This window comes from Medicago sativa, chromosome 6 (genome assembly GCF_051527215.1).
Source record: "Medicago sativa cultivar Bolivia chromosome 6, Bolivia_mono, whole genome shotgun sequence".
NCBI lineage: Eukaryota > Viridiplantae > Streptophyta > Magnoliopsida > Fabales > Fabaceae > Medicago > Medicago sativa.
Genome location: NC_140754.1, coordinates 75,812,240 through 75,831,253, shown reverse-complemented (window position 1 = coordinate 75,831,253; position 19,014 = coordinate 75,812,240). Strand labels below are relative to the sequence as shown.

At 38.2% G+C, this 19,014-nt stretch overlaps 2 protein-coding genes and 1 pseudogene across 3 annotated transcripts; all 3 read right to left on the bottom strand.

Moving 5' to 3' along the window:
• Positions 1–5,532: 5,532 nt before the first annotated feature.
• Positions 5,533–8,087, bottom strand: LOC146916863 (uncharacterized). Its single transcript, XM_085721758.1, has 3 exons — positions 7,584–8,087; positions 6,250–7,403; positions 5,533–5,959 (listed from the first exon to the last, which is right to left on the bottom strand). The coding sequence occupies exons 1-3, from the start codon at positions 8,085–8,087 to the stop codon at positions 5,533–5,535; spliced, it is 2,085 nt and encodes a 694-aa protein (XP_085577884.1).
• A 517-nt stretch (positions 8,088–8,604) lies between these two features.
• Positions 8,605–9,589, bottom strand: LOC146916862 (uncharacterized). Its single transcript, XM_085721757.1, has 2 exons — positions 9,096–9,589; positions 8,605–8,956 (listed from the first exon to the last, which is right to left on the bottom strand). The coding sequence occupies exons 1-2, from the start codon at positions 9,587–9,589 to the stop codon at positions 8,605–8,607; spliced, it is 846 nt and encodes a 281-aa protein (XP_085577883.1).
• Positions 9,590–10,115: 526 nt separating this feature from the next.
• On the bottom strand, positions 10,116–13,662 carry LOC146916861 (uncharacterized; annotated as a pseudogene). Its single transcript, XR_015016648.1, has one exon. The product of XR_015016648.1 is annotated as an uncharacterized LOC146916861 (transcript).
• Positions 13,663–19,014: the final 5,352 nt, after the last annotated feature.

Sequence of the window (19,014 nt, the reverse complement as noted above, 5' to 3'; positions counted from 1 at the left end):
AATATTAAATAATAATAATACTAATAAAATTAATAATAATAATAATAATAAAAGGATAATAAGACTAAAAACTTTATCTTAAATGAGGTATTTTAAAATACCTCTCTGCCGAAATTTTGACTGAAACGTCTAAAATAACGCGGCGTTTTAAAGTGCGAACAAAATTCTCTTAAAGCGATTTAAAGACGGACAAAGAGGAAATTTTGAATTAAAAGCTTTTAAAGGAAATTAAAATAAAAACAGGACACTAAATGCTTAAAAAGAGCGCGTAAAATATTTTAAAATACTGACGCACAAAAGAAATGATTTAAATTACAGAAAGCTTGAACAAAAATGAATTCCACTTCAAACTGTAAAATAAAGCCTCAAAAAAAGAAATTTTAAAAGACGAAAAAAAGTTTGAGACGTTTTTGAAAATACGACTAGAAAGAGAAATAACTGGTCCAAAATTGGGGTATGACAGATGCTCCTATTTAAGTTTCTTCGTCATGAAGATTTGAAAGAAGACTTTTAAATCGATGGGTCGAAGAGACTTAAATACTTAAGTACACCACTTTTGGACCAGTCGAGATGCTAAGAGTGCAATGCTCATGAGTATTATGGTATGCATACGTGCAATGCGATTATGAATGCAATGACGACAAACATATACTGACTGGGAAACAAAAGCTGATAAGTAAGACTGGGGAGACAAAGCCTGTCTATTACTAACTGTTGTGATAAAGGCGAAAATACAGATGATAAAGCTTGTCTTTTATCAACTTCCGTGGTAGAGACGAAAGAACGGAAGATAAAGCTTGAACAGAAGATAAAGCTTGGACGGAAGATAAAGCTCAGACGGAGAATAAAGCTTAAGACGGGAAGTAAAGCTTGAAACGGAAAGTAAAGCTTGAGATAGAAGGCAAAGCTTGTCTATTACCAACAGCCCGTGGTAGAGACAAAAATAGGGAAGATAAAGCTTGAGCAGAAGATAAAGCTCAGACGGAAAATAAAGCTTAAGACAGAAAATAAGGTTTATGACGGAAAGTAAAGCTTGAGATGGGAAGTAAAGCTTATCAATTACCAACAGCCCGTGGTAAATGATGAAAAATGCGGCAGATAAAGCTTGTCTACTACCAACTGCCGTGGTAAAGACGAAAATGTAGAAGATAAAGCTTGTCTATTACCAACTACCGTGGTAAAGACGATCAAACTGATTAATATTGGTAAACTGATGGGACCTGCCATTTGAGCACAAACTGATTGGTGACATTTGTGAATTTAACACCTTGGGATTGACATTTTGTGTATTGGAGTAAGACGCAGGAAAATAATGCAACTATGCATGAATGGTATTTGTATACGTGCTATGTATGCATGAATGAATGCGTATGAGACTTATATGACAGTTTAACAGAAAAATTGTTGAGACGACATTGGGCAGGTCCAAAGAAAGTGACCCGACATCAGGTTACAAGCATCCAACACCCTTCATTGGGGATAACATCACTGGGGATAGACCAAAACAAAAGCCGGGGTACAACCCTTCAAACAAATCACTGACAGAAATCGCCATTTCTCGACCGAGGCACCTTCTCCAATTCATGCTCCACACAGTCATTGCTTTCTTTTGTATGTTTTTCATTCTTTTGAAATCCCTAACTTTTGCCTGGATCGCCCTTTCGGGTTTTCAATCCACCGGGAATATATTCTTTTTGCATTTTTTTTTCATGTCCTTAACTTTTGCCTGGACCGCCCTTTCGGGTTTTCGATCCACCAGGACGCTCATTCATTTTTTTTTTCCTAAGTCGCCCTTTCGGGTTTTCAACTTAGCGAGCTTTTTCTTTTTCTTTTTCTTTTTTCTTTTTCTCTTTTTTCTAGCAATGACTATGTCCATTTGTTGTATCTACCTGCTTTTAGACCGAATGTTGACACATGCTTCCATGATACATAACTGTAAAGATAATATGTTTGTCATTTTTGTTTTATCAAAGAAAACGCCAAAAGTTTTAAAAAGATTTTTCAAAGTTTTTGTTTCAAGTACTAATATTAAAAATGGAACAAATTTTGCACATAGAATAAACAAGAATTCCAAATAAAAGCACAGACTCAAATTAATGTGTTAGAAATGGTAACCGGCCAAAGGCATGACACCACGGATTACAAAATTTGGAAAATGGTAATTAATATATGGAAGGTACATTGAACACGATAACCGCTATATTCCCTAACAACTTTGAAATCCACTGCTATGATGCTCTGCTATCGGAGATCTTCTGACAGCTAAGGTGCCCCAAGTGAGTGATGCTTAGTCTGATGCAGTTACTTGTCATAAACCCTTAACTTTTGCATAGATCGCCCTTTCGGGTTTTCAATCTATCAGGGTAAACATTCTTTTTTTTTGTTTTTTTTTTGTTTTTTTTTTGTGTCTCTAATTTTTGCATGGACCGCCCTTTCGGGTTTTCAATCCATCGAGACGCTCATTTTTGGTTTAGGCCGCCCTTTCGGGTTTTCAACCTACCGAGCTATTCTTTTATATATTCTAGACAAAGTATTTCTTGACTGCATCAGAATTCACAGGACGAGGTAACTCTTCTCCATCCATATTTGTAAGGATCAAAGCACCACCCGAGAAAGCTTTCTTAACAACATAGGGACCTTCGTAGTTAGGTGTCCATTTGCCCCTTGGGTCTGGTTGAAAAGACTTGATACTCTTGACCACAAGGTCTCCTTCTTTAAATTCGCGGGGCCGCACCCTCTTGTCAAAGGCTTGTTTCATTCTTGACTGATATAGTTGTCCACGACACAAAGCCGTCATACGCTTTTCTTCAATCAAATTCAACTAATCATACCTATCCTGACACCATTCAGCTTCAGACAATTCAGCTTCTTTCAAGACTCTTAAAGACGGGATCTCAACCTCTACAGGGAGTACAGCCTTCATACCATATACCAAAGAGAAAGGGGTTGCCCCTGTCGAAGTACGCACTGAGGTACGATAACCATACAAAGCATAGGGTACCATTTCATGCCAGTCCTTGTAAGTGACCACCATCTTCTGCACAATCTTCTTGATATTCTTATTTGCAGCTTCAACTGCACCATTCATCTGTGGTCTATAAGGAGAAGAGTTACGATGTTCAATCTTGAAGTCATCGCACAATTCTTTCATCAACTTGTTATTCAAATTGGTACCATTATCCGTGATAATCTTGTTAGGAACACCATAGCGGGAGATGATATTGTTCTTGATGAATCGGACCACCACTTGCTTGGTCACATTAGCATAAGATGCCGCTTCAACCCACTTGGTGAAGTAATCAATAGCCACTAGTATGAAACGATGTCCATTGGAAGCTTTCAGTTCAATGCGACCAATCATATCAATGCCCCACATAGAGAAGGGCCACGGGGAGGAGATAACATTGAGCATAGTTGGCGGTACGTGGATCTTATCCGCGTAAATCTGACACTTGTGACACTTCTTGGCATGATGATAGCAGTCAGCATGCATTATTATCCAATAATAGCCTGCCCTCAACGCCTTTTTAGCCATTGCATAGCCATTGGCGTGAGTCCCGAACGTGCCTTCATGTATCTCATGCATTAACAAATCTGCCTCACGCCGATCTATACATCTGAGCAAAACTTCATCAAAGTTCCTTTTGTACAATACATCTCCATTCAAGAAGAAGTTACCAGACAATCTTCTTAGAGTTCTCTTATCTTTGCGAGATTCCCCTGGTGGATACTCTTGCGTCTGAAGGAAAACCTTGATATCGTGAAACCACGGCTTGTCGTCAAAGACTGCTTCAGCAGCAAACACATAAGCGGGCCTGTCAAGGAATTTGACGCTGATTAAAGGCACATTATTGCGATGATTAAAGCATCTGCCATTTGATTCTCCTCACGAGGTACGTGGTTCAACTCTACTTTGTTGAAGAAAGTTAACAAACGCATGGCATAATCTCTGTAAGGTACCAACCCAGCATGATGAGTTTCCCACTTCCCTTTGATCTGATTAATCACAAGAGCTGAATCACCATATATCTTAATTCTCTTAATCCTCAAGTCAATGCCTTCCTCAATGCCCATAATACAAGTTTCATACTCTGCAATGTTATTTGTGCAATCAAACTGTAGCCTTGCAGTAAAAGGGATGTGATGCCCCTTAGGAGCGATGAGAACTGTCCCAATTCCATTACCATAGACATTAACGGCTCCATCAAATATCAAACCCCATTCGGACTCAGGATCAGGGCCTTCGTCCAACAACGGTTCATCACAATCTTTCATTTTCAAATACATGATCTCTTCGTCCGGAAAGTCGAACTTGATTGGCTGGTAATCTTCAATTGGTTGATGAGCTAAGTGATCAGCGAGGATACTACCTTTGATAGCTTTCTGAGTGCGGTACACGATATCATACTCGGACAATAACATCTGCCACCGAGAGATTCTTCCATTCAAGACAGGCTTCTCAAAGAGGTATTTGATTAGGTCCATTCTAGAGATCAACCAAGTAGTGTGGTTAATCATGTAGTGGCGGAGACGCCTGGCAGCCCAGACTAAGGCACAACAAGTCTTTTCCAATGCGGAGTATCGAGTCTCACAATCAGTGAACTTCTTGCTCAAGTAGTAAATTGCATGTTCTTTCTTATCGGTTTCATCTTGCTGACCAAGTACACAACCCATAGAGTCTTCCAACACAGTCAGATATATAATCAAAGGCCTTCCATCCACTGGAGGGACAAGAATTGGAGGCTCTAAAAAATATTCCTTGATACTATCAAAGGCTTTTTGGCATTCATCAGTCCACACGATCCCTTGATCCTTGCGAAGCAACTTAAATATCGGCCCACATGTAGCAGTCATATGAGAGATGAATTGGGATATGTAGTTCAGCTTACCAAGGAATCCTCTGACTTGTTTCTCTGTTTTTGGAGCAGGCATTTCTCTGATAGCTTTGACTTTGTCGGGATCTACTTCAATACCCTTCTGACTAACAATAAAACCCAGAAGTTTCCCGGATCTGACGCCAAAAGTACACTTATTGGGATTCAAACGGAGCTTGTACTTTCTCAACCGCTGAAACATCTTCAACAAATACTCAACATGCTCATCTTCAGTGCCTGACTTGACAATCATATCATCCACATAGACCTCGATCTCTTTGTGTATCATATCATGGAATATCTTGTTCATACCCCTCTGGTAAGTGGCACCAGCATTTATCAACCCGAAAGGCATCACCACATAGCAGAAAGTGCCCCACGGTGTGATGAAAGATGTCTTCTCTCTATCATCAGGAGCCATCTTGATCTGGTTATATCCAGAGAAACCATCCATGAAGGAGAACACTTTGCATTTAGCAGTATTATCAACCAATACATCGATGTGAGGTAAAGGGAAATCATCCTTTGGACTAGCTTTGTTTAGATCTCGGTAGTCAACACACATTATGACCTTACCATCTTTCTTTGGAACAGGTACTATGTTGGCCAGCCATTGAGGATATTCAGATGTGATTAAGAAATCAGCATCAATCTGCTTTCACACTTCTTCCTTGATCTTGAGGGCCATATCGGGATGAGATCTCCTCAACTTTTGCTTAACAGGAGGGCACTCGGGTCTTAAAGGCAAACGATGTTCCACAACTTCGGCATCTAACCCCGGCATATCCTTGTATGACCATGCGAATATGTCTGCATACTCTCTGAGAAGCTCAATGATTCTTTCCTTAACAGTGGCATCCAACAATGCCCCAATCTTGATCTCTTTCTTGTCTTCCTCTGTACCCAGATTGACAATTTCTATCTCTTCCTGATGAGGTTGTATAGCTTTTCTTTCTCGTTCTAACATCCATCTGATCTCATCAGGAATCTCTTCATCACCTTCTACCATAGCCTCATACACAGGAACCTCAAAGTTGGGAGGAAGCATAGGGTTACCGTGTTCAACGGGCTCATTTATGTTCAGTCTGCACATGATTTATGATTGATTTTAAGTGAGTAAATGCAGACTTTTAATTTTTATTTTTTAAAAGAAAAAAGAGAACGATTTTTGGTTTTATGTATTACCATTTTTCCAGAAAAAGCACTAAAATAAAATAAAATAAAGTAAAGCAAAAGTCGTGACAGAAACGACGATTTTCATTCATAACAAAAGTACTTGAAACAAAGACAAAGCCCTACATAGTTTCACTTTCGTCTTGGGCAGGACGAAAGGAGTTTTCTTAAAGAAAAACAAAGACAAAGACAAACATATTACTTAGAACGAGGTATCACAGAAGGAACATCCACGGCGATCCAGTTGCAGCAGGCTCCTCCCGGTGTTACAAAGACCGGTGCCACTTCCTCAGACTGATCCTCAATGATTGCATTAGTCTCTGGCGGATCATAGATAAAACCAGCACTGTAAAAAGTACCTCCAGTAGGGTTGAATACCCGAGGCTTGCTATTCGGAAAACCAATCCCCTCTTTGCGCTTGTTCTCGGGTAGCTCCACTAACTGACCCCAACCTTCAGTCTTGCCTTCATGGATCACCCTCTGAGCGTCCTTCAAAGAAGTCATACTGGTCTCAACTTTCCTCGCACTTCCTTCAGCAGATAGACCTTGAAATGACGACCCATCCGAGCTATTACCACCAATGTAAGAGAAAGTAGACAAATTACTGACCAACATGGCCGACTCACCACTTACGGTTATCAGTTTCCCCTGGCTTATGAACTTCAACTTCTGATGGAGAGTGGATGTCACTGCCCCAGCATCGTGGATCCAAGGCCGGCCAAGGAGGCAGCTGAAAGAGGCCTGAATCTCCATAACTTGGAATTTAACCTTGAATTCGTGTGGGCCAACTGAGATGGGTAACTCTATTTCTCCACATACTGACCTTCTGGTTCCATCAAATGCTCTTACTGTCACATCGCTGGGCTGCAAGAGAGCCTTTGAATATGAAAGCTGATCCAGAGTGTACTTCGGCATCACATTTAGAGCAGACCCAATATCTATCAAGACATTAGAAAGAGAGTCTGATTTGCAGAGAACCGAAATAAGCAAAACTAGGTTGTGATTCTTTCCTTCCACCGGGAGATCTTTATCGCTGAAACTCAAATTGTTACAAGCAGTCACATTCCCCACAATACTTTTGAACTGTCCCAGAGTCACATCATATTCCACATAGGCTTGATCTAGCACCTTCATCAAAGCATCTCTATGGGCATCAGAGCTAGATAAGAGAGACATTATAGAGATTTTGGCGGGCGTTTGTAGCAACTGATCCACTACTTTGTACTCGCTCCTCTTGATTAACTTCAGGATCTCATCATTATCCTCGTAGATAATCTCGTTGGGTTGTCTGATAGCTTTACCTTTATCCAGATTTCGCTCTTTCGCCGGTTCTTCGGCTGGAGCACTAACTTCTTTCTAGACAACAACAGGGAGCACCCGTCCACTTCTCAAAATCTTGCTACTTTCCGCAATACTGTCCACAGGGACTGGTGAGTCAAGAGGTACCTTTTTCCCATCTTCCAGAATTGTATACTCATAATTATATGGCACAGCTTTTTAAGAAGAATAAGGTAATTGTTCTGGCGGACAGATCACTAGAGGGGTGCCGGCTGGTTTAGCACGATTAACCATTATCACAAGTGGTTCCCGCGTTTTGAACACCGGAGTAACAACACAAACATTCTTATCTTTCTCTTTTCTGGTGATGAGCTCTTTCCTGTCTAGTAACCCTTGCACATCATCCTGGACCTGCTTGCAGCCACGAGGATTCACTGAACATAGACCACAAGCCTCATGGTTGTGGCTGAAGAGGGTGGCTTCACACATCTTCGCATGTATCGGAACCAGAGGAGTTTTGATATCACATGCATAGAGAACAAAGTTGTCTTCTTGAATCATGTTAACGGCCGGCCCATGAGGTGGCAGAGGGTTATTTGGAACAACAGGGTCAGGATTTGTGAAGGTTAGTTCTTTACTTTGGATTAACTTCTGGACCTCCTCTTTAAGGGCGAGACAATGTTCAACGTCATGCCTCGGTGCCCCTTGATGGAACTCACAGGTGCGGTCAGCACGATACCATGCAGGTAGAGGGTTTTGCATGCGGGGTTGAGGCCTGGTCTATACCAGATTTCTTGCAAGGAGAGAAGGCAACAAATCTTTATATGGCATGGGTATAGGAGGGAACTGATTTCTAGGAGGGCGTGGCTGTTGTTGAGCTTGAGGACGGTGCTGTTGTGGTTGAGGTGGTGGAGGATAATATGGATGTTGAGGGAATTGTTGAGGATTGTATGGTTGATAAGGTTGCTGGTATAATGGTGGATAGTATGGTGAAGGTGCTTGGGGCCTAGATGGTTGATAATTCAGGTTTTGTGGAGCTAGCATTTGTGGTGCGACACTGGCAACATAAGGGTAATTTGGGTATATGGGCTGAGATCCGCCATGGGCCACCATGCCGACCTCTTGAGTATTCATTCTTGGGTATCCATTTCCAGGCCTCCTATTGCCGTTAGATAATCCACTTGATGAGTCACCCGAAGAACCGCTCGACGATCCACTATCCTTAGACACATGTCCCTTCCGGGCCCATTCTTCAATTCGTACCCCCATATCCACCATGTCAGTGAACTTTTATGAAGCACAAGCAAGCATCTTCTCTGAGTAAAAAGGGGCTCAAAGTTTCAAAGAATAATTCAGATATTTCCCTTTCATCCGGCGTGGGGCGAATCTGAGCTGACTTCTGGATGAAACGCTGAGCATATTCCTTATCCCCTTGTGTCATAGACTGCAACTCTTTCCGATTAGGTGCTAGATAGGAGTTGTACTTATACTGCTGGAGAAAAGCATTGGCCAATTCCTCAAAAGTATTAATACCCTTCAAATTCATGTACCATGTGTGTGCGGGTCCGGCCAAACTGTCTTGGAAATAGTAAATAAGCAGAGGTTCATCTTTCCTATGAGCTGTCATTTTCCTGACATACATGGTTAGGTGCATTTGAGAGCAAGTTTCTCCTGTGTACTTCTCAAACAATGGCGTCTTGAACTTAGGCGGTATCACCACATCTGGAACCAAGCAGAGATCATGCACACTCTGACTGAACACCTCTTTACCTCGGATATTCCTCAATTCTTTCTGCAGCGTGGACAGTAGGTCCTGCCTGAGTCATAGTAGCCTGAGGAATCGGCTGACCAGTTTGAAAGAATGGTGTTGACTGTCCGTGAGGAAATGGAATCTCATTAGCTCCAGAACGAACGTCGTCATTAATCATGAGTGGCATGCCCCATGGGTAGCCAGGAGGCATGTAGTAATGAGAAGCAACACCAAAAGGCCCAGGGGGACGGAAGCTCTGATTGTACATATCACCTGATGAGAAACTTACCATGAGAGGCTGCGCAGACCCAACAGATGTAACAACAGTAGGTATTGGCTGCGGAGTACCATTAGGTGCAGCAGAAGCGACCACGGTGGGAATTGGCTCAGAGACCACTGCTTGCTCTCTCTCGGCCATCAGAGTTTCCATCATAAGTGCCATTTTCTCTAACTCTGCCTTCAGATTACTAACGTCCGCTCTGAGCTGAACGTTTTCCTGTTCCGCAGTTGCCATCTTCTTCTTGATAATATGCTCTAGTGTGATGAATACGAGTAGGCTTGTACTGAATTCGTCGGGCCACTTTCAATTACTGCAGCAGAGAGGAATAAAGTGTGAGACTGGATTTTGACACTTTATGAATGCAAATGATGCATGATATGCTGAATGCAAAAATGTGCAATTTTTCATTTTTATCGAAGGACTTGTAAAAGTTATTTTGTAAACATAACAACTTAAAATATTACATTGATGATAAGAGAGTACTACCAGGTAATTCCCTTTCTAACAACCAAGCCAAGGGATAAACTTACAAATATAAAACACTACAAGATGAGTCCCTTTCTAACAGACTGAGTCAAGGGGTAGACTCCAAATATAAAATACTACAAGGTAATTCCCTTTCTAACAACCAAGCCAAGGGATAAACTTACAAACATAAAGAAAACTACAATATAATTCCCTTTCTAACAACCAAGCCAATGGATAGACTTAAATATAAAACATAAGACAGTAAACAACTCTGGAAGAAGCTTCGGACACTCTAGGGAGATGGATAAGAACATGTGCTGGCAAAGAAAGCACTCCGTTTCTTCTTTTGTCCCGGGACCCTGTCAAGTGCAGCATCTTTTTCTTTGATGATGTCTTCTAATTGGGCAATCTCAAGTCTTCTCTGTTCACTTTCCCAAGTCTTTGTCTCTAACATACCCATTACTATCTCATAATCCTGTTCTTTCTTGCAGAGCATTCTCTCCAAAGTGGCTTTCTCGCAGTTGGACGCATGCAAACGCTCTTGGTACTCTCTCTTGGTCTCTGGGGGAAAGGCCTTGGTATTTCTGGATCAGTTGCAGACACGTGCCTTGGTATGGTGTAGGGCATACCGAAAGCCACAGCCCTTTCGATCACCCATTGAGTGTAAGACTCGTGTGCGATGTCTTGTTTTTTCCCTAGCTGGATTCCATCAAACTTACGAACAGTATACCAAGCTTGCACAAACCGCATCCTCAAATCTGTATGACCCACCTCACTGTTGAGATAGAACTCACCGGATAAAGAAATACTGTCAGGCTTCCCTCTCATAGGATATCCATACTGGCGCATAGCAAGGGTCGGATTATAAGTGATTCCCCCACATGTACCAATGAGGGGCACGTTCTCAAATTCTCCACAAGCACCGATGATCCCTTCAGTGTCAGCAGCAGGGTGAGCCCAAACAATGTCGGCCGGGGTGAGGGGCATAAGCCTTTCAGACCAAGAAGTTGTACCGATGTCGGTCTTGGAGAAGATGCCTTTGGGTAAGTGTGAAGCAAACCATTTGTATAACAATGGTGCACAGCAAACAATAGTTCCGCCCTCTTGGCGCTGTCTATGGTGGATGGAGTGGTAAGTATCTGCAAAGAGGGTAGGGACCGAGTTATTAGAGAGGAAGATCTTGATGGCATTGATGTCAACAAAGTTATCTATGTTGGGAAACAAGAAGAGGCCGTATATAAGTAAGGTGAGAACAGATTCAAATGCATCGGTTTTTTTGGCTTTGAGAAAGTCAGAGGCTTTCCGGTAGAGGAATTTAGCGGTTAGGCCGAGGAAATTGTTTTTGATGGTAAAGTGGGGTTGAACTAGGTCGGAAGGCTTTAGATGGAGTTCTTTTGCAATAGTTGTCTCTTTAGGTGCGGGCTCAAGACCATTGAAGGGTACTTCTTTTGACACTGGTAAGCCAACCCAATAGGAATACTCCTCGAGTGTGGGGAACAAATGATAAACCGGATCATAGAATTGCACCAAAGTTTCCAAAATGCCGTCGTCCACCCTCACCCTGATGAGATCGAGTAACCTCTCATACCGATCCTGGAACTTCTTAGGATTAGCAACTTGATTCCCTAGCTCCCTTAGTCTTGTCAAATCCGGTCTCTTGAAACTATACTTCTTAATGCTCCTTGTTTCGGGATTCATCTACAATGTTTACAAAAAAAACTTGTCTAAATCCTTCGATAGTTTTATGAATGGGAAAAAAATACTTATGGATGAATGCATGAATGCATGATGCTAAGAACATTGAATACATGAGGGGTTAGATTCAAAATGTTGGAGGTGAAAGGTAACACCATTTGGTAAGGACTATGGTTTTTAACTTGCACTTGTAACAAAGGTTCTACCAAGTTCCCAAATTACAACTACCCTCATGGACTTATCGGTGCGTAGGATTGCTCCTAGACCAACAGTATTCATAAGGAAGTCTAGTTTGAGTGTAGTATCGCGTGACGACTAAAGTCAAGACCGCTCTTGGTTTAGCCATCGCACTACGTCCTAGAAAGGCCAAGATGGGTTAAAGGTAATCTAAAGGTTCTCAACGCTTGATGGGTTTCAAAAATAATATCGCCAATCACGACTGCTCATGGTGACGTATATTTACTCTTGAACCCATGTTGAGTGGAGTTATATCACATGCACACATAGGCAGGACCGCTCCTGGTATGGCACTATGATCGTACTACGTCCTATCTTATGTTTCACTCAAGTTCGGGAGTAGGACTTTTATTTTTCTCACCCCTCTCGTAGCAAGGTAAAATATATACAAAAATAGTAAAGCAATAAAGATAAAGGAAGAAAGGTGGGTTTAACCCGCGTAGGATCCCCAGTCAAGTCGCCAATTTTGTAGACCACAATTTTCGGGTGTCAATCCATTGATTGGCTTTGAACCCTCAATCGTTTGGACTTTCTCGATTTTTCGTGGGAAGGAAAATGAGTTAAACCCTTATTTGGATACGGGGGTCGGTTACGATTGGGGAAGGTGTTAGGCACCCGCATCGTCCACGGTACTCCGTGGGAACCTCTTTCTAACTTTATTTTTATTTGAAAATTTATTGCTTAATGTCTAAGTGAAAGAATGGAGGGAGAAGAAGTATGAGTTTTTGTTATTTTTATTTGATCGATTTGGAAGGAATAAACCCTCTGCCTACGTACCCTTAAAAGGGATCAAAACCGCCGTAGTTCTCTCTCAAAAATATTTTTGTGGGTTAGGTTGATTTTAATTTGATTTTGAAAATGGTTTTGAGAAGGGTTGCGAGACCTCAAGGTATAGAAGAATAAAATATAAGTGAGGTTGTTTCATTTTATTTGAGAGATTTAGTCTAAGTTTAATTAAAGTTCTTTTAGGAATTTGATTAAGAAAATAAAAGGGAAAACAACTTGGATTTGGATCCAAGGTTTATTAAGAAAATAATTTAACTTTTGCTTATTTGATTTTTGAGATTTAACAAAAAAATTCTAACTAACGGAAAGCTAGCGTAATAACTTGAAAAGTAAAGCGAGATAAAAGCGATAAGTAAAGTGATATGGTGTCGGTGCAAGTGTCGGTGCTTGTGTTACCTACATTATTACAAAAATTCCTAGATACATTTTATGGCCTCTTTGCCAAGCTACAACCCAATGGTAAAAATATGCACACTAAAATTTTCGAAAATAAAGTGCATGAAAGCAATATGAATCATGAAATTATGAGATATGGTAATAAAGTGAAAATATAACATAAACAGTAAAAACAGTAAATAAAAAATGAAATAAACACATAAAAAAAATTTGGAAATTTTTAGAGGAAATTTAAATGAAATAGAGGTGTAAATAGCAAACCAGTATGGTGCAAATAGCAAAAACATAGAGAAAAAGAAAACAGAAGGAAATTTGGGCCTTCACTTGGTCCATTAGGCTATTAGATTTGATCTGGGCCATAGGATCATGATCATGAGGCTAGAATTACCAGCATACAGTAAGCAAGAATCAAGGAAAACATGGAATTGAATAGAAGGTAACAGTAACCGTCAGATCTATCAGAGGATGGATCTGACGGTTCATATCCAGTAAAGCACACAACAATAAACCAAGACGCATGATAATAAATCAGAGATGAACAAAAGTCGCTGGATCAAATAAACAGGATAGATCTGAGGGATGAGAAGGAAGGAGGAGGAACCGAGAGAAAACCGGCTTGGTTTAGACGAACCGGACCGGTCCAGTGGGTTTATAAAAGCAATTTTGGTCCGGTTTTCCTCATTCTTCCTTTCCTTTCCTCTCTCTAAACAAAACCTAGTGAGAGAAGCTCTCACCTCTCTCTAAAACCAGCCGCCGGAAGTTAAACGGAGAAGACGACCGGAGAAGCTCTAGCGCGGTGGCCGGCCACCCAAGGGTGGCGGCGCCGCCGCCGAAGCTCATTTTTTTATTTTTTATTTTCAAATTTTTTTTATAAACCGGTTCCTCTTCTCCTCCTTAATCCATTTTCGAAATTGTTTTTAAAAAGGGGTGAGAGATTCAAGCTAGATCTACAACTAAAAATTCAACTATTTTAAAAACAAATGAACCAAATCCGAGCAAGATCCATACCTCTTTGGATCTGTTAAGATCTGGAGGTTAAAGTCTTCAGAATACTTCAAGTCCTTTCTTCCTTCCTTTGCTTCAACGAAAACGAGACCTAGCTTGTATGAGCTCTGATTCAAACCCATGATGCTTTTGTTCGGTTGCTTTTTCCTTCTTTGAAATTGCTTCAGTTCAATATGCTACTGTTGGAAGCCGATTCGAATCTGTTCTTTGTTGTTGAGTTCGATCTGGAAACGTTGATGTTTCGGTGGTTAAACAAGATTTCGGTTGATGATGATTTGTTGTTTTGAATCGTGAGACAGTGTTGGATTGTGTTTATGTGATTCTGGAAAATTAGGGTTTATGTGTTCTTCATGTTCTTCATGAAGTTCATATGATTTTTTGTGTTTGATTCGGATTTGGGAAGAAAGAGAAAGTGTAATGTGTTTGTAATAAAAAATTGCTGCTATGACTCTGACTGATTCGACATGTGCAGTAAATGCAGGCTTTAAATACTACTAAAAATTAGGGTTTCTGACTCTGAGAACAAAGACCAAAATGCCCTTATGTCTCTGATGCACAAAAGGGACAGCACAACACCAATGGATTGGTGACCAAGTTTCTAAGAGGACCAATGCTAGATTGACACATGGACAATAAAGGACTCAATGACTTAAACAAAAACTAAAAAGAAATAATAATAAAAAAAAAGAAAATAAAAACAAATGTGAGTTTTTAAAACTCACGTGACCTTATATATAAAAAAAAATATTAAATAATAATACTAATAAAATTAATAATAATATTAAAAGGATAATAAGACTAAAAACTTTATCTTAAATGAGGTATTTTAAAATACCTCTCTGCCGAAATTTTGACTGAAACGTCTAAAATAACGCGGCGTTTTAAAGTGCGAACAAAAGAAATGATTTAAATTACACAAAGCTTGGACAAAAATGAATTCCACTTCAAACTGTAAAATAAAGCCTCAAAAAAAGAAATTTTAAAAGACGAAAAAAAGTTTGAGACGTTTTTGAAAATACGATTAGAAAGAGAAATAACTTGTCCAAAATTGGGGTATGACACTTACCATTTCCAATAAATAAGATAATCATATATGATATATATGCTCATAGTTTAAGTGTACGAATATATAAGATATACAGGAGTATAATTATATTATATTAAGAATATATATGATCTAATAAAAGGAAAAGTTGCAAAAAATAAGAGAATCATCGATGATGGATTGGTCTAAGTGGTAAGGGGTTTGGACTTCTTAAATATATGGTTAAGAGTTTGATTATTGGCTCATGTGTAATGAAAAAATCCAGCTGGGAGGGGAGAACCCGTCTTGCGTGCCCCATTGGTACTAAATGGCTGTGGAAACTTCGTATCAATATCACGGTAAAAAATAAAAGGAAAGTTGCATAATATCAATAATATTAAATTAGATTATAGAATGCTTAACAAAATGGGATGGAAAGTACAATTAGATCTTTATGGATAATATGATAGGAGGTAAAGCAAATTGACCTCAATTTTTTTTCTCTTTGATAAATTAATAAAATAATTCTTTTGTGATACTACTTTGATATTAATATAATCAAACATCAACAATAGGTCCTTCAACTGTTTATTGTCTCAACAACACTATTTAACCACGCAGCTTTTTTGAATCCGACCATGTATTTTATCAAAACACAAAAGAAATACTTTCAATTAAAATTCATCACGTCTATCCTCTACATTTTTAAATAATTCCCTACCAACTTGGAGCTGATTTGGAATAAATTGTAAAAGAAGTTAGCACAATTAATTTTGAATATTAAAGAGAAACTGTATACACATGTGCATGCTCCTACATAATATAAAATTTGTTTGCTAGAGTATTGTACACTTAACAAAAACAAGACAAACATGAAAGATTATTGCATAATACTACAAAGAAATGATATGATTAACAACCCAATAAGCCTAAGAATCTTTGTCATGTTTAGGTCTAAGTGGTCCAATGGAATTACATTTACAAATGTGTTTTTTTTTTTTTTGCTAGTAGTACAATAATAGGTTTTGGTGGCCAAAAGTAGGCATTGTTTGGGAGTACAGTAGTAATTATGGAACTAGAGGAATACAAGAAAGAAAAAGTATAAAAAAGCTCTGTAATGATCATACACGATAAGCATTATTAGGTAAGGTAAGGTAAAATCTAGATTTGATTGTTGCACTAATTTCTTCTCTATGAGTGTTAAGTTCTAACTAAAACTACAAAATTCGTTATTAATTGATTAACATGTGACATTTTTTTTCAAAAAAATAAAATAAACTAGCATGTGATTTTTTTCACTTTCAAATTTTGAGTATGGTTTCTTTTTCTTTTAATAAAGAAGGTTTAAAATATAATAACTTCTTTGAGCTTGGATCCCTTTTTATTCCCTTAAGGAAAAAGGAAAAATAAAATAAAATAATATTATTAAAAGGAAAACTATTAGCTTTCAAGTGGGAATGATTAAGGGGTGGTCACTTTCCAAAAGTAGTGTAATCCAATTGAGTACTAAAATCTTGCTGATTGGTGCCATTATATATGTTATTCTTCAATTGTTACCTTCCCCTTTCTTTTCATACCAATTATAACTCCTATTTTATGTAATAGTCTCTATCTAGTGTCTATTGTCTAATAATACTAGGACCCATCTTTGCTTTTTAATCAATGTAATTTCTTAAAATTTTAGGGTAATAAACCAATAGTACAATATAATTATTTTTTTTCTATTGTTTTTCTTTAAAATTGGGGCCACTAAAATAAGAGCCAATTATGCCAAAGATTGGTGGGATAAACAGTGAAGACAGAATGAGGAAAAAAAAAGAGATTACATGTAGAGAGGATTTATTTTGGCAAAGTTTGTAGGGTCATACATTAAGTGGGAGCAGCAAAAGTAACAACCATGTGATAGAAATTGCTCATATAATTACTTGTACTTAAAGTTAACTTCCTGTCAAGTGTATGCAGTTAAATAATAACCGTAATTAATGTCTAATTTGACAAGGTAATATTCATCATGTATCATTATTCACAAGTGTTATGGAGCAATGGTAGGAATTGTTAGATTTAAAGAGAGATACATTATTGTTTCTCTCTTTAAATCTAACTATTTCTACTGATATCATAACGCAGTTGTCAGGGATAATATAAGTGATATTAGATTTTAGATATCTTGTAACTGATATAAACGTGTTCGAAAGAGGACACCTTACTAGTATAATTAGTAGATTTTTCGGCAAAGAATAGTTATCAATAAAGTTGATAAATATTTCATATAAATGGCATGGTAACAAAAAAAACATATCCATTCATTTTGATCTTTGACTTAAGTTATACAAAAAGAGAAGTTGGGATTGTAGAAATTATTTATAATCCAATTAATTATAAGAAAAAATGTTAGCAAATATAATTTTCAACATACATGTTGATTTTTATTTGAAACTTATATCTATCCACTTCTGAAGTTGAACCTAGCATAAGAGGTTAGACCCTTGCATCATGATAAACCAATTATCGAATCTCAATTGAAAGAGGTACTCATGATTCATGTCTAACAATATCTCCAATTAGATTACTTTCATTGGAAGAAAAAAAATACAAGAAACAAACTGCACTTTTTCGCCCCCTAAGATTTAAAATGTTGCGATTTTGTCCCCCTATTAAAAAAAATGGCAATTTTGGCCCATTTCGTCCCAAAATTGCAGAGAAGACGCTACGTGTCCAAAAACAGGGGTCATAATCGCAACTTTTTGAGAAGATAAAGGGTTAAAAGATCATATTTCCCTTATGTTAGAGGGTCAAAATAGCATATTTCCCTAAACATGGGTTCACTTTTGCCATTTTTTTTAATAGGGGGCCAAAATCGTAACATTTTGAAACTTAGGGGACGAAATTTACAGTTTAGCCAAAAAAAAAATCACATTTGTCCCGTTAAACTTTTGTGTAACCTACACAGTTTGTTGAAACTATTTGAATTACAATAGAGTATGTTATAAATTATGTGCTAGAGAATCAACTTTATATTTGTTCAAGTAGAACTGAACTAAAATTCTTGAAGCAAGATCTCTTGTTGAAACATATGTCGATGGAAAAAATGTAGATGGGTGAGGAAACCCGCTTAAGGTAGCCATGCTCCAATATGATTAATCATCAGAAAAATTGTGAATACTTTGCACCAATAATAAGATTAAAATAAATGTGATAGAGAGCATTTTATAAGTTTTTATAATTGTGTTTAGAAAGAAAAAAAAAAAAAAAAAAAAAGGGTAATGCTAATAGTACCTTTTAGATTTTACTGTGTCTCCAACACATTAGACACCACCCCACTAAACCTTTTGTCTTAATGAATGATAATATGATAGTATTGGCCTTTGTAGTATTATTTGAAATTGATACTTGACCTTTTTCAAACCATATAGTCACACCAAAAACAAAACCATATAAAATCAAAATATCTCTAATTCACTTTCAATCTAAGCCTCATAATTGTGATATTTTTGTCCTTTTGATTTGAACATGAAAGTTAAAATAATAGATTCACAGTAGCACCAAAGCATCGTAATATACATATTTAAGTGTTTGACAAACTAAAGCACCGGATATTGATAACTTCCCCATAAATCACCAAGAGTATAAGTAAATAAATTAATGCAGCATTGTGTCCACTCTTACCATCATGTCCACATAAATCACGTAGGTTCATGAACAATATCTATGAATGAGTGGTGATAGGTGAACCACCTTACCTGGCATACCACCTTGTACACCTCTTAGCTTTTTAAGTCGGTTGATTAAAAAAGCGATTTTAAAAGACTTTTGTCTTTTTTGAAAATAAAAGATTTTTATTTTCATCCCTTAGGATTGTAATACTGGCTCTGATACCAGGTTGGGCGCAGAATCGCCAGCGGAATTTTGTTGTCGAACTTGATTTAACATTTGTTCGATTTTAATTAATCCTTGAAATGGTTTTAAGAGCGTTTTTGCTCTTTCTCTTTGTGTATTGGTAAGATTTTCTAAATCTTCAATTTCTCTGAGAAAATCGTCAATATATTCT